The sequence below is a fragment of the Ovis canadensis genome, chromosome 1 (genome assembly GCF_042477335.2).
Source record: "Ovis canadensis isolate MfBH-ARS-UI-01 breed Bighorn chromosome 1, ARS-UI_OviCan_v2, whole genome shotgun sequence".
Lineage (NCBI taxonomy): Eukaryota > Metazoa > Chordata > Mammalia > Artiodactyla > Bovidae > Ovis > Ovis canadensis.
Genome location: NC_091245.1, coordinates 114148541 through 114162533, shown reverse-complemented (window position 1 = coordinate 114162533; position 13993 = coordinate 114148541). Strand labels below are relative to the sequence as shown.

Here is a 13993-nt window from a genome sequence, read left to right as displayed (position 1 = left end):
GGGGTCCTTGTCTGATATCTGGCATGGACACTCACAGGTTTAGGGTCAAGGCCTGAGACTGAGACATAGAAGTGACCAGAGAACCAGAGAGCAGTGGCTTCCTCCCCAGGTTTCTCCAGCATTCTGTTGCTGCCCTTGCTGCTTGAGAATGAGCTTGAGATTCTCCTTGGGTAGCCTGGGCTAGCCAGCCTTCTGTTTCCCTAAAAGCATGTTGGAACCTGATGAAGCTGGATGAGGACTCACAGCACCCCCCAGAGGAGCATGGCCAGTAAGCTGCCTGTCTGACATCTCTCAGTATTTCCTTAGTGCAAGTCTTCCTGGGAGATCATTAATAGGTCTTGTAGGGGAAGATCAAGGAGAGTCAGGGGGCTTAAAGACATGGAGACTACTAAAGGGCATAAAAGTTACTCCTTCCCTTGCCACACAACATAGAGAAGTTGCGTCATGAATGATTTTCATTCTAACCCATATGTTCTTATTCTTCCCCATCCCCCATATCCCTGGCCTTAAATGGAGGTAGGTGGCAGGAAGGAAGATATTGTGGCTGCTAACTGTGAATGAGGAGATACTGAAGAGATAAAACTCTCTTTTGAATGGCTATTTCACCGTTTCACTCCCTTAAGAAATGATCAGCTGATATTTTTAAATTACTTATTATTGAAGTATAATTGCTTTACAATGTTGTGTGAGTTTCTGCAATGCAGCAAAGTGAATCAGTTACACATATCAACTGATCTTTTTTTAATGGTGAGATTCTTTGATTAGGTAATCAGCGCTAGTCATGACATCAATGCTAGTCATTTTCTATCTGGATAAAGAGACAGCAGAAACATCAGGGAAACAAAATCACAATGGGGCCACTGAAGTAGAGTCGGGTTAGCCCGGGAAGGCTTGCCAGGAAAAGATTCTGAGAAGTGAGCTAAGCCTGCAGAGAAAGCTGAAAGGCAGAGGCACAAAGACCAGAACCCCAATACTGGATTATAGTGCCTGAACATACCTTCTCAAGGTATAAGCAAGTGTCCGTTGAGATCAGTTTATTTGATCACTCTTTTGTAATTTTAAATTAGCTTCTCCTCCAGTAAGGTTTATTTATGCCCTCAATAAAAAATGCTTCCGCATATCCATCCCGATTTTCCAACAGGTTTAAGAACCTCTTAGCAAGACTTCCATGTTCTGACCCCTTTCTACTTCCCCATGTTCATCGCCTGCCACCTTCTGCATAAAATATACCCCACCTGCCATACACACACACATAAACACATATAATTGTCCAGCCACTTTCAATTATTTGCAACTCTACAAACACACTATGGTCTTCCATGTCTCTGCTTTTGCATCCTCAGCCTGCATCCCCCACTCCTCAATATTTTCCCATCTTCACTTGTGGAAATCTTGCTCTCCTTCAAGATTCAGTTTCCTCCGCTGAATTCCTAGTGTTTCACAGAAGCACTTATCACATTGCACTGTAATATATGTGTGAACCCACCTGCCTCTCTTCTTACATAATTTCAGTGACTTTGTAGTAATAACATGGTGAAGATAATACTTGAAGAAAATAAGAAAGTAAGAAGAAGAAAAAGATGAAGGATGTTAATGTGATACTGATTAATCACTCAAAAAGAAAAGGAAATTGCATTGTGACTGAACACCTATAGACTAGAAGGGTGGGAGGGTGGAGTTGTTATCAGTTCTAAGCCTTTATAGTAAAGGTTAACTGATGGGGGGTATAGGCCTAATGAGAAAGAATTCTCTTGGAAATAATTCACACCACCTCTGCTGAGATCTCATAGTTTTAGTAGGCAGATGAGGAACTTATAAAGATTGAACTGTGTGTTGGTATTGGAATGGCTCTTACAGAAGTAAGAAACGCAAAAACTAGAATTCAGCAATTTTGAGAATTTGTCTTAAACTTTCTTCAAAGAGATTTCTCAATGCAGTTGTTTAATTTAGGCTTAAATGAGCCGGGCCTGCCTGCTGCCACCAGAACCCATCAGAGTCTGTCTAGTTATGCTGGTGTGGAGGTGCATCTGGGTGGCTCTAAGTGTACACTCACGCTTAACCTAGAATGGGAGACCCACACAAATCCCTTTCTGTCTCTAAAACTATAACACAGGACTTTGAAGGTATAAACTCATCAGAAACAGAACTGAAAACCTTTCATTAAATTCATTAAAACCTTAACATTAAATTCATGATGAAAAATTACAACTTGATCCCCTTAAATGTGCCAAAGAGCTTAGTACCAAAATAACCTTAAGTAACAAAACACTGCCTGTGCTGAAATATGCGTTCTGTGGGTTTACATGAAAAGCTAAAGATGACTAAATTCGCTTCCAAAAGTCAACCTCAAAGCAGTAAATAGCAGATTTCTACTTCCCTACTGAAATCTGTGAGACGAAGAGATGAGAGGGAAGGCCTTAGGGTTACTCAGATGTGCTCAGATGTGCTGGGTGAGATTGACATGTCAGCTACCACACTTTATAAACCACAGCAAGGCAGAGGGATGAAACAGAGGTGGCTTAGGAAGGTCTCCACGTGACGGGAGCAGGACAGACCAGAGGTGGATGTGCCTGCGAAGGGGACTGTAGCCACCCTCTCCCTCAGCTCTCCACAGTAGTGGCCTCAGGGGTTCCCTGACTCACAGCCGAGTGGGAAGTGGAGGTCTCGACTGTGTGCCCTGGGAAGGCCTGCGTCTCCTTTAATTCCAGGACCACCCGGCTGAGGAGGCCTTGGAGCAGCTGCATTTCTCGGAGCAGAAGCGCCACGTCGGGTTTTAGGGCGCCAGCGGTTTGATGCAAGGGTGTCGGTGGCGCACAGGCCGGTGGCCCAGCGGTGGGGGCTCCGCCCGCGGGGAACGGCGGCCCCGCTGAGGTGACATTCGGGACGGAGGGGACCGACGGGACCGATCTGGACACCGGGGGCTTTCTGAAGGAAAGCGGCTGGTTACCGAGGACCGGGGCGGTGGTGGACGCCACGTCCAGGGGAGAACCTGCGAACACAACACACAGAGAACCGCTCGGCTGAAACCATTCTCCCACGGCCTCTGGGGGAAGAAGGGGGCGAAGGACTGAAGGACGGGCCCGGCCGGGGAGCGGAGTGAGGACCGCGAGCAGGAGGGAAATGGGCGGGAGGGGTGAGGGAGGCAGGGGGGCGGGAGGCGGGGGGGCGCGCGGCAGGACGGGGGGTGGGGAGTGCCGGGCGTTTCCGGAAGGCGCGGGCGGAGGCGGGGCGGCCGGGGCTGCCCGCCCGGAGGGCTTCGGGGACGGCCGTCACTCACCGCGGCCCGGGAGCTGCAGCCACGGGCTGCGTTTCCGGACGCTGCGGGAGGCAGTAGCCGCCTCGCACCAGTACGATTCCAGCTCCTCGACCTCTGGCTCGGGGACCGTGTACTCCGCATCCCAGTCGTACCGGCGCACGGGGCGACTGTACTTGTAGAAGGCGAACTGCAGCGGCGTGTCGCGCTTCTGCGGGTGCAGGCGCGTCTCGCAGCGCAAGACCACTCCTCCGAAGGCCGCGCCGCGAGCCTCCACCCGGCCCATCACCCTCAGCACGGGCGCCTGGAACAGCTCTGCGGAAGCGGGGGCCCAGTGGCCAAAGGTGCACTTTAGGCCGGCGCAAGGGTCCCAAGGGAACCGGGCCCAGCTTTGTAGTCCCACGACCCTTCTCCCGCTCCGGTTTCCCACGAGGGCCTCTAACCCACCAGGGAGGAGGTTGTGTATACACGTGAAGGGAATGTGGGAGACAAGTCCACGAGGGAAGGGGAAAGCTTGAATGGAGGCGGCACCAGGTCAGACGCCTGACTGACATCCAGCTCGGGTCCTCCAGCCTAGAAAGGGTCTCAGGACGCCTGGAAGCAGTTCCCTCGCCCCAGTCCCACCGTGATCCCATTTCCTGCCACTGTCATTCTGGCTGGGGCTGCTGCGGAGAGAGCTGCCCCCTACATAGGTGCCTACCCAGAGAAAGGACCCCTGCCCCCACCCAGGCTTTCAGGTCAAGTGCGACTTCACACTAAGAAGGAGAGACCGTGTTCGTGGTCCCGCAGAGAAATCCCCAGCTCGCCAGCTACTATAACCCCCGCCCCTTCATTTCCCCGCCGGGTTTCGGTCCCACAATTTCCCAGGGCTTGTTTGTCTCCCTCCCCGGCCCCGTCTCCCCCACCTTGCACAGTCACGGCCACCTTGGCGGAGAACATGGGCACGCTTTCCACCGGAATGCGCATGGTGCCGGAGCACTGGTAGCGCCCGCTATCGCTGGCGCGGGCCTGGGGGACCGTGTAGTTGGCGCTGGAGTGGAAGTATCGCACGGGTTGGCCATCGTGGTAGTAGTGAAGTTTGTAGACGATCTTATCGTACCAACCGCGACAGCGCATGACCAGCGGCTCGCCCTCGAACACCGCAGCATAGGGCACTTGCAGGATCAGCCAGTCTACGACAGTCAGCACAAACAGCCTGATTCCAAGAGAAAGTCCAGCCCTTGGGGTGACCCATTCTTCTCCACCTCCTTGCTCCCTTCTTCCTTCCCCTTTTCTGCCACCAATTCCCTTCTCCCTTACTGGACACCCCAGGAGCCTCAGATGGTGCGTGGCAAGGGGAAGGGGAAGGCCAATCTTAGGTATTGATGGCTGAGACTTGGTTCCAGCCTCAAAGAGTAGTGTCCATTAGAATCCAGTTTAAACGCCTTAAGATGGCATCAAGGCCTTCCTGACCTGGCCCCTGCTTACCTTTTCAGCACCATCTCAGGATTCTCCCCTGCCCCGTGTCTCCTTTTCCTTTTCCACCTTACAATGCAGGCTAAGTCCATCCATACTCTACTGCTGGGAGAACTGGCACTGCCCAGAGCCTTAGTACCTGCCAGGAAGACCTCTTCACCTACTTTAGTTGAGGCCTACTTATCCTGCAGGTCTGAACTTAGATCTTATCTCCTCCAGAAAACATACCTGAGGGCCTCCCACCCCAGAGGACAGCCTTAGGCACCTTCTGCAGTACCCTTATTTACCTGATTATCATAATAGCTAACGTTTACACAGCCCTACTACTACTACTAAGTCGCTTCAGTTGTGTCCGACTCTCTGCGACCCCATAGACGGCAGCCCACCAGGCTCCCCTGTCCCTGGGATTCTCCAGGCAAGAACACTGGAGTTGGTTGACATTTCCTTCTCCAATGCATGAAAGTGAAAGTGAAAATGAAAACACCTGAGGGCCTCCCACCCCCAAGGACAGCCTTAGGCACCTTCTGCAGTACCCTTATTTACCTGATCATCATAATAGCTAACGTTTACACAGCCCTACTACTACTACTAAGTCGCTTCAGTCGTGTCCGACTCTTAGTGACCCCATGGACTGCAGCCCACCAGGCTCCTCCGTCCATGGGATTTTCCAGGCAAGAGTACTGGAGTGGGGTGCCATTGCCTTCTCCATTACACAGCCCTAATGTCTGCTAAATGCCACTTTAGGTGTTTTACATGGAGAAAAAATTCTGCAAGTAATAGCCACAATCTCTATGGTACTCTCAGTTCTGCAAGCAGTAACTACTGTCTATCATATTCAGTATCTTATCTGTGCTTGCTGTCAGTTTCCAAACAAGAAACCATGGAGTGTGGATGAGAATTGGACCATAAAGAAGGCTGAGCACCAAAGAATTGATGCTTTCGAATTGTGTTGGAGAAGACTCTTGAGAGTCCTTAGGACTGCAAGGAGATCACACCAGTCAATCCTAAAAGAAATCAACCCTGAATATTCATTGGAAGGACTGCTGCTGAAGTTGAAGCTCCGATACTTTGGCCACCTAATTCGAAGAGCTGTCTCATTGGAAAAGACCTTGATTCTGGGAAAGATTAAGGGCAAGAGGAGAAGCTGGCGGCAGAGGATGAGACGGTTAGACAGCACTACTGACTCAATGGACATGAGTTTGAGCAAACTCTGGGAGATAGTGAAGGACAGGGAAGCCTGGTGTGCTGCAGTCTCATGGGGTTGCAAGTAGTCTGACATGATTCAGAGACTGAGCAACAAATGGGTAAATGCTAATCTGAACATTGAGTGATAACCTTTTAAATTCTGAATACAGAATGTAGCCTACCAGGCTAAAATGACAAAATATTCCCTACAAAGTAGCCAATCCTGTGCCCTAGTGAACAAATTACTGTTACTTCTCTTATTCTGTTTGGAAGCTCTTTATGTCTTCCCAGGAAATTAGTTTCTTAATTGACTTGTGTGTGTGTAATAAAATTTGGATAAAGTGCTTTGTTCATCTGCTTTCTTCTTTGACAACCTCTCATAATTCATTTTTAATCTTTACAATAACTGAACAGATGGACACTGTTATTCTTCCTATTTTACTAATGGGAGGCACAAAGAAGCATCACTCTGTTCAAGCAAGAGTAATTCCCCCAGTTGCAGGCAGCCTGTCCAGGGAACCTCACTTTTCCTGTTTTGCTCTGCCCTTTCCCTTCCTGCCCAATCCTCTTCCTCAAAAGTATTCAGTATCCCAGGTCCTTAGACTCTCTTCTCTTCTGAGCTAGTAAATGAACAGAAATGTTTATTTACTGTCTACTGTGGCAGGATGGTAAAGGGACCTTTGAGGCTATGCAAGCCTTAGTGCATCTCTCACATAGTGCCAGGCAGACTCAATATAACCCTCTCTTTCTACCCCAATGCGAGTGGCCCCGTGTCCTCTCCCACAGGAGGGACAGCCTTGCCAGAGGATGTGTGCTGCCCCTCCAGTGTTCAGACACTCACCATTAGATACAGAGAGGTGGATGGGGTCACTGACGGGTGCTCCGCGTGTCTGGCATCTATACACCCCTGGCGTGTGCACCTCGATGCTCTTCTTATAAGAAGGCAGGAGTAGGTGGCCCAAATACCAGAGAGTGCTAATGGGTCGAAGCTCCAGCAGCAGCGGGTGATAGCCATCACACCGCAAGGTTACCTTTTCCCCCTTGAAGATTGTGGTCCAGGGTGGGTGCAGAGACAATATGGGCTTCTCCAGAGTAGCTGGGGGAGAGGGTATGGGAGGCGGCAATGTGAAAAAGAGAATCAAGGTGAGGTGCCCAAGGATGTGATCTAAGGTTGGAAAATAGAAAATGCCAGTTTCCAGGACCCCGGTTACTAGTCTGTCCCTGGGAGAGGAGAGACCACACTGGGCTATCAACTAGTCCCTTGGTGAGCACCCATGTCTAAGTGCCAGGCCTGCTGGCAAACAGTCACAGGGATTGAGAAGGTATGAGAAGAGACACCACCCTGGAACAGCTAAGAAGTGGGGAATACCCAGGCAGGTCACATAGGACGGTTGGAGTAAACTCACAGAAGATTGGGATGAGGGATGTGTGAGACTCACCAGCTTGCCCACTGCTTGGAACTACAAAATGAGAAAGAAGAAAGAGAATGTTGGCGATGAAAGGAAAATGGGGGCTCTCTTGACCATAGGAAAGATTCAACAAATCCCAAGGTGTGTTTTTCTTCTGCCTTTAGTTCCCTCAACTCTGAGAAAGCCCCTTTCCTCTTTTCCTCTCCAAAAATAGAAAACAAATTGAGGATTGAGTATCCCCCCAGCACGCATATACACCCTGCCTCCCACTCTTCCCCGCGCCTAACGTTCTTAGGCCAGTGTTGCCTCACTGAGGACTCACCCAGGAGCAGAAGGGCTGCCAGCTCCCACATGGTGGACCTACCAGCAGCGGCTGCAGAGCAACGGAGATGCGCTGACACGGGGTGGGAGGAGAAACAGAGACAGGGCGACCAGCGCTGAGCACTGACCCCTGGGAGGCATCGCTGCTTCTCCCAGTCTTTCCTCATTTCTGAACACGGTGGGCTGGAGGGAGCAGGAGCAGGCTGGATACGTGGCAACTCTCAGATGCCCCAGCACCAGACACTGTCCCGCCTACTACGCCTAAACCACCTCACGTCTCAGGCCAGCCCCAGCTCCTGTAGAGAAGGCCTTTGTTCCCTTTGCAGCCCAAGAAAGCCACATAGAACCCCAGGCTCTGGCAGGTGACCCTGCCACCTTCAGGCTCCCAACAACATCCCACTCCCATCCCACTCCCTTCCTATCCAGGAAGGTCCGATAAGCCTCAAATGAGAAAGACATCTTCATGTCCTCAAGATCCACATAGGACACGGACTTCCCTGGTAGTCCAGTGGCTAAAACTCCATGCTCCCAAAGCAGATGGCCTGGATTCGATCCTTGGTTGGGGAATTAGATCCTGCTTACTACAACCTAAGTGGCTTAGATAGTAAAGAATCTGCCTGCAATGTGGGAGACCTGGGTTTGATCCCTGGATGGGGAAGATCCCCTGGAAAAGGAAATGGCTGCCCACTCCAATATTCTTGCCTGGAGAATTCCATGGAGTCACAAGGAGTTGGACATGGCTGAGCAACTAACACTTTCACCTCACTTTGCTGCGACTAAAGATCACTTGTGCCCCAACGAAGACCCAGTGCAGCCAAATAAATAAATGAAAATATTTTTTAAAAAATAGATCCACCCTAAAACCAATACAGTATTGTAAAGTACAATAAAGTAAAAATAAAAATTAAAAAAAAAATAGATCCACCCTGGATTATTCTGCTCACTTCCCAGTGATAGGCACTGGTGGGAAGTGAGACTGACATCGGGTTCTGTATACCTGGAAGTCACGGCCTTCCCTGGGTGAATAGACAGAAGAGTATGATTCATCAACCACCTTCTGTGTCACTGTCTTACATGTCACAATCAAGAGGAGAAATGTTTATGTGTTTCCTCTTTCTGTCTCCTTTCCTGGAACCTTAAACCTCAGAAATTAGAAAACCCTTCTTTCCCACCTTTCCCAATGATCTTCTCCATAGCATCTCCACGCACTTGGCTTTCCTTCCTTCTCTCTGTCCCCAGCCATACTCCAGTTCTAATAATCCTTACCTGTGTTAGAGAAGTCACTGCATCAACCCCTTGGAAGCTTCTCAGATCTGACCTCTCACTTCTACTTCTTGTGCTTTTCAAGCCGTGTGATCATACCCTGAGCAGTGGGGAACCTGAATTCTCCTGTAAATACTTAATGAATTTTCCAACCTGATAGTATGTCTCCTTGGACAGTGTTCGGTCCTCATCTGTGACTGTTTAATACTGGGGTACCTTCTTCCTTTGGAACTCTGGCAGGAAGGAGATAGATGAACAAACCCTGTCAGGGTTTAAGACGGTCTCTCCCCCGCTTCGTTGCTGATGCTCAAAGTTTCACTCTGAGAATTTCGTCGTAGTTTCTCTTAATGTGCTAGCCTTTGTTAAAAATGCAGATGCCCCTTAGGCAAATGCGATTGATCCTTTAAATTAAGCTGGTCACTTCGGATCCTGTTTTGAGAGCACGTTTTGATAGAAGAGAGATAGAGTAAAATGGGTCTGAAAACCAGGGGGGTAATTGATAAGGTGTTCAGGATTGTGGGGAGGAGAGGACTAGACACCAGGAACAGAGACTATAAACTGCCCACTTTAGGAGGGCCCAGGCTAGGCAACGTTCCCAGCTTCTCCCAACGTGCCTGACACCTCATCCGGGACCAGCATGAGCCTCCGCACATCATCCACAATCTCCTCCAAGGTCTGACCTCTGTACCAGGCCACCATCTTTATGATAAGAATGTAATGCACCCCTCAGCTGTTCCCTTAGTCTACCCAAGTTGACTCTATTTTCTCTTCCTGTCACTCAGAATACAGATCTCAGCCTCTTCCCCCAGAGTCCACAAAAAAACTTGATTACACTCAAAATTCATGAGGTGTACAATCTTCCCTGAAAATCTCTGGAATCACCCATAGGGTTCATATCATATAGCGCTCAAGTTTTGGCTTGAAGACTTTCCTACCCAGCATTTCTTCATTCCAGGCTTTCTTCTGAACGTTCCTAAATTCAATCTTCATCTCCATCCAGAACTTCTTCCTGAAAAATTTCTAATTCTTTGCTATGCACACCTTTACTATGCAGAGAAAATTAGCAATGATCATTTATTACCTGAGCAATTCTGTGAAGCTATCACGACATCACTTCTGGACAAGATATACCATTATCTGCTAAGAATTCTGAGAAATAAGACCCTTTCAGTGATGACAGTGGGATGCTGCTGCTGTTGCTATCAATGAGAACACAGCTTACTTTCAGTGGGTGCTGCATCCCTGAGCATGTAGCAGGCATGGCCCCACATGCCTCACAGATATTACTTTATTTATTTATTAAAAATATTTATTTATTTATTTGGCTGTGCCAAATCTTAGCTGCAGCATGTGGGATCTAGTTCCCTGACCAGGGATCGAACCAGGCCCCTTGCATTGGGAACTCGGAGTATTAGCCGTGGCCCATCAGGGAAGACCATATTGCTTTAATTCCTGCAAGGGCACTTTAGGGAAGAATTATTATCTCCATTTTACACATGTTTCCTGTGGTGCTAGAGCTGGAATATGAATGGAAATCTGTCCCAGCTCTAAAATCTGCTTTCTCATGCTCATGGCAGACTGTCATCATTAGGCTTTTCAAGTCTCCTCTCTCGTTTTATTTTTTGTCTTTATTCACACTGGGGCTTCCCTGGTAGCTCAGATGGTAAAGAATCTATCTGCAATGCAGGAGACCCGGGTTTGATCCCTCAAGGGGAGTGGCTACACACTGCAGCTGTTGTTGTTCAGTGTCTAAGTCATGCCCAGCTGTTTGTGACCCCAAGGACTGCAGCACGCCAGACTTCCCTGTCCTTCACTGTCTCCTGGAGCTTGCTCAAACTCATGCCCATTGAGTCAGTGATGCTATCTAACCATCTCATCCTCTGCCGCCCCCTTCTCTTGCCCTCAATCTTTCCCAGCCTCAGGGTCTTTTCCAACGAGTCAGCTCTTTGAATCAGGTGGCCAAAGTATTGTGGCTTCAGCTTCAGCATCATTTCTACCAATGAATATTCAGGGTTGATTTCCTTTAGGATTGACTTGTTTGATCTCCTTGCTGTCAAGGGACTCTCAAGAATCCTCCAGCACACAATTCAGAAGCATTAGTTCTTTGGTAATCCCCTGGAGAACAGAAAGGCTATACACTGCAGTATTCTTGCCTGGAGAAATCCATGAATAGAGGAGCCTGGCAGGCCACAGTCCATGGGGTCGCAAAGAACTGGAGACAACTGAGTGACTTCATTTTTCAATTTTCATTCATACTTCTGTTCTCCTCTGCTCCACACAAACACCCGCTCTGCAAACTTTACTTTCCAATCCTTCATACATGCATATATTTACATTTGACAAATATTTAGTATTATTATTTTGCATACATGCTATTGTGTTTTAGATATTTCTCTTTTAGAATAAAAGCCAGAGGTAAGAATTTGCCTCCTCCCTCCCTTTTTTCCTGCCTCATTGTGCCAAGACATCTCACCTCATCTTCTCTGGCCCTTAAACTGGAATTTACATCATCAATTCCCCTGGTTATCGGGCCTTTGGATTCAGACTCAGTTTCCCTTTCCTAAGCCTCTGGTTTGCAGATGGCAGATCATGGGACTTTTCTTCCTCCATAATCTCATGAGCCAATTCCTCATACTCACCTTCTCTTCTCTCTCCCTGGGCCTCTGAAAACCACCATTCTACTCTTTCCTTCTTCGAGTTTGGCTCTATCAGATTCCACACAAAGATGCATGCATGCATGCTAAGTCACTCAGTCATGTCCGACTCCTTGCAACCCTATGGACTGCAGCCCGCCAGGCTCCTCTGTCCGAGGGGATTCTCCAGGCAAGAATTTTGGAGTGGGTTGCCTTGTCCTCCTTCAGGGGATCTTCTTCACACATAAATGAGATCATGCAATATTTGTCCCTCTTGTCTGGCTTATTTCACTTGGCACAGTGTCTTCCAAGTTCATCCATATTATGAATGGCAAGAGTTTCTTTTCTTAAGGCTGAATAATATTCTATTACATATATGTGTATTACATACAACGTATCTTAGATACATTTTAATTATCCATTCATTTGTTGACATTTAGGTTGTTTTCATATTTTGGCTATTGTGAATAATGCTACAATGGACATGGGAATGCAGATATATCTTGAGATACAGATTTCCCTTTTCATTTAGGGATATGTATATTCCTCCCTCCTTCCCCTCCATTCACTCCTTCCCCCTCTCCACTCTCCACTTCCCTCCTCCATTTTCTCCTTTCCTATTCCTCCCCTTCCTGGCTTTCCCTCTCCTCTTCCACCTCTCCTTCCTCCCTGCTCCCTGGGAGGCCCCTGTTTTGGATTGTCTGGGGACCACTGCCAGAGGCAGGAGAGGGGGCGCTGTGGACTACCCTCACCCCTGGCCCCAGCCCCACCACCCAGCTCCACAGCATCTCCCCCTTGTTGATCCTCAGGCCTTGAGGAAGCCCAGCCCTCCATCCCACCAGGATCTGTGGCGAGTGGGGGCTACAGCAGCTGTGTCCCCAGGAGGAGGGGAGGAAGATTCCGGCTGAGTTCTGCTGCTGCTGCTGCTGCTGATTGTTGCCTGGGCCAGCCCCACCTGCCAGGTGCTCTCATCACCACGCAGGGCTGCCATCCTGGACGACCAGACTGTGTGGGGCCACAGTGAATGTCTGGCCCTGACCCTGACCCTGGCCCGGCAGCAGATCAACAGGATCATCAAAGTCCCAGCCAAGGCCGCTGTGGAAGTAGACATCTCTGGGCTGCAGCAGGACAGCCAGTAGAGGACCACGGGACACCATGTGTCAGATCCTGCCCAAGGGGGCCATGTCTGTCCTGGGACCCTCCTCCAGCCCCACTTCTGTCTCCACAGTGAGCCAGATCTGTGGAGAGAAGGAGATCCCCACATCAAGGTGGGTCCCGAGGAGACGTCCCACCTTCAGTACCTCCGCTTTGCGTCTGGCAGCCTGTACCCCAATAACAAAGACAACCAGCCTGGCCATCTCCCGGATCCCCAAGTTTTTCAGCTACCCTTCAGCCAGCCTCATCTGTCAGTGCTCATCTCAAGGCCGAGTGCCTGCTGCGATTGGAGGAACTGGTGCATGGCTTCCTCATCTCCAAGGAGACTCTGTCCGTGAGGATGCTGGACGACAGCCGGGACCCCCACCCCACTGCTCAAGGAGTTCCACAATGACAAAAGTGCCCACCATCCTCATTGACACCAACGCATCCATCTCCCACCTCATTCTCAGTACCGCCTCGAGGTACTCAGCGTTTTCAAGTACATCCTCGTCACCATGGACTTCCCCATTCTGCACCTGGATGGGGTGGTGGAGGACTCCTCCAATATCCTGGGCTTCTCCAGTTTCAACACCTCGCAGCCCTTCGATCCCAAGTTTGTGCACAGCCTCAAAGTGTCCTGGAGGGAGAACTGAGAAGCCAGCACCTACCCCCGTCCCGCGGCGAGCTCTTGCCCTACCCCCAGCTCGCAGACACTTCTGGGGCCCCTTCAGGCCTTGGCTGATCATGCTCAGAACCCCTGGTGTCCCTTCTGCTTTCTGAGTACATCCAGGAGGCCTCACGGTGTGGCCTGGATTAAGTCTGACCCATTTCTTCCTCTCCACCAGGTCCACTCGCATGTGTCCCCTCCAGGTGCCCAGCAGATATGCACCCCAGAACCTTTGCACTTGCTCTTCCTGCTGCTTTGCATGCACGTCCCTAGGGGGCTAGTGATTTGATCCCATGTTGCCAAGTTACTGCTCAAATGCCACCCTCCCATTAAAAAATGGCCTAATACCCACTATTTGCAATGCTAGAGACTAGGGTTCCATCACTGGGTCAGGAAGAACCCCTGGAGAAGGAAATGGCAACCAGTGTTCTTGCCTGGAGAGTTCTATGGACAGAGGAACCTGACATGCTACAGTTCATGAGGTGGCAAAGAGTCAGACAGGACTTAGCTGACTAATACACATACGTGGGATTCTTGTTCACTAGGCAGTTCTATTTTTAAATGTTGAGCAACCTCCATAATGTTCTCCATAGTGGCTACACCAATTTACATTCCCCTCAATGGTGCACAAGGGTTCCCTTTCCTCCACAGCCTTGCAACACCTGTCATC

General features: G+C 49.6%; 1 protein-coding gene across 2 annotated transcripts; it reads right to left on the bottom strand.

The window, feature by feature from the left end:
- Positions 1-726: 726 nt before the first annotated feature.
- On the bottom strand, positions 727-7655 carry FCRLB (Fc receptor like B). 2 transcript variants are annotated; one of them, XM_069577537.1, is made up of 6 exons: positions 7625-7655; positions 7333-7353; positions 6735-6989; positions 4159-4425; positions 3278-3464; positions 727-2989 (listed from the first exon to the last, which is right to left on the bottom strand). In XM_069577537.1, the coding sequence occupies exons 1-6, from the start codon at positions 7653-7655 to the stop codon at positions 2944-2946; spliced, it is 807 nt and encodes a 268-aa protein (XP_069433638.1). In that variant the 3' UTR covers positions 727-2943. The 2 variants fall into 2 exon arrangements, with proteins under 2 accessions (XP_069433638.1, XP_069433649.1); XM_069577548.1 differs by lacking the exon at positions 7333-7353.
- Positions 7656-13993: the final 6338 nt, after the last annotated feature.

What these genes read in the sequence shown, in the direction of transcription:
- FCRLB (XM_069577537.1), bottom strand. Translation starts at nt 7,655, where the DNA reads ATGTGGGAGCTGGCAGCCCTTCTGCTCCTGG. An exon ending in GGTGGCCGTGACTGTGCAAG is followed by an intron (nt 3,465 to 4,158) that starts GTGGGGGAGACG and finishes CTGCACCCGCAG; the next exon opens with AAGCGCGACACGCCGCTGCA. An exon ending in GCTGCAGCTCCCGGGCCGCG is followed by an intron (nt 2,990 to 3,277) that starts GTGAGTGACGGC and finishes TTGTGTTCGCAG; the next exon opens with GTTCTCCCCTGGACGTGGCG.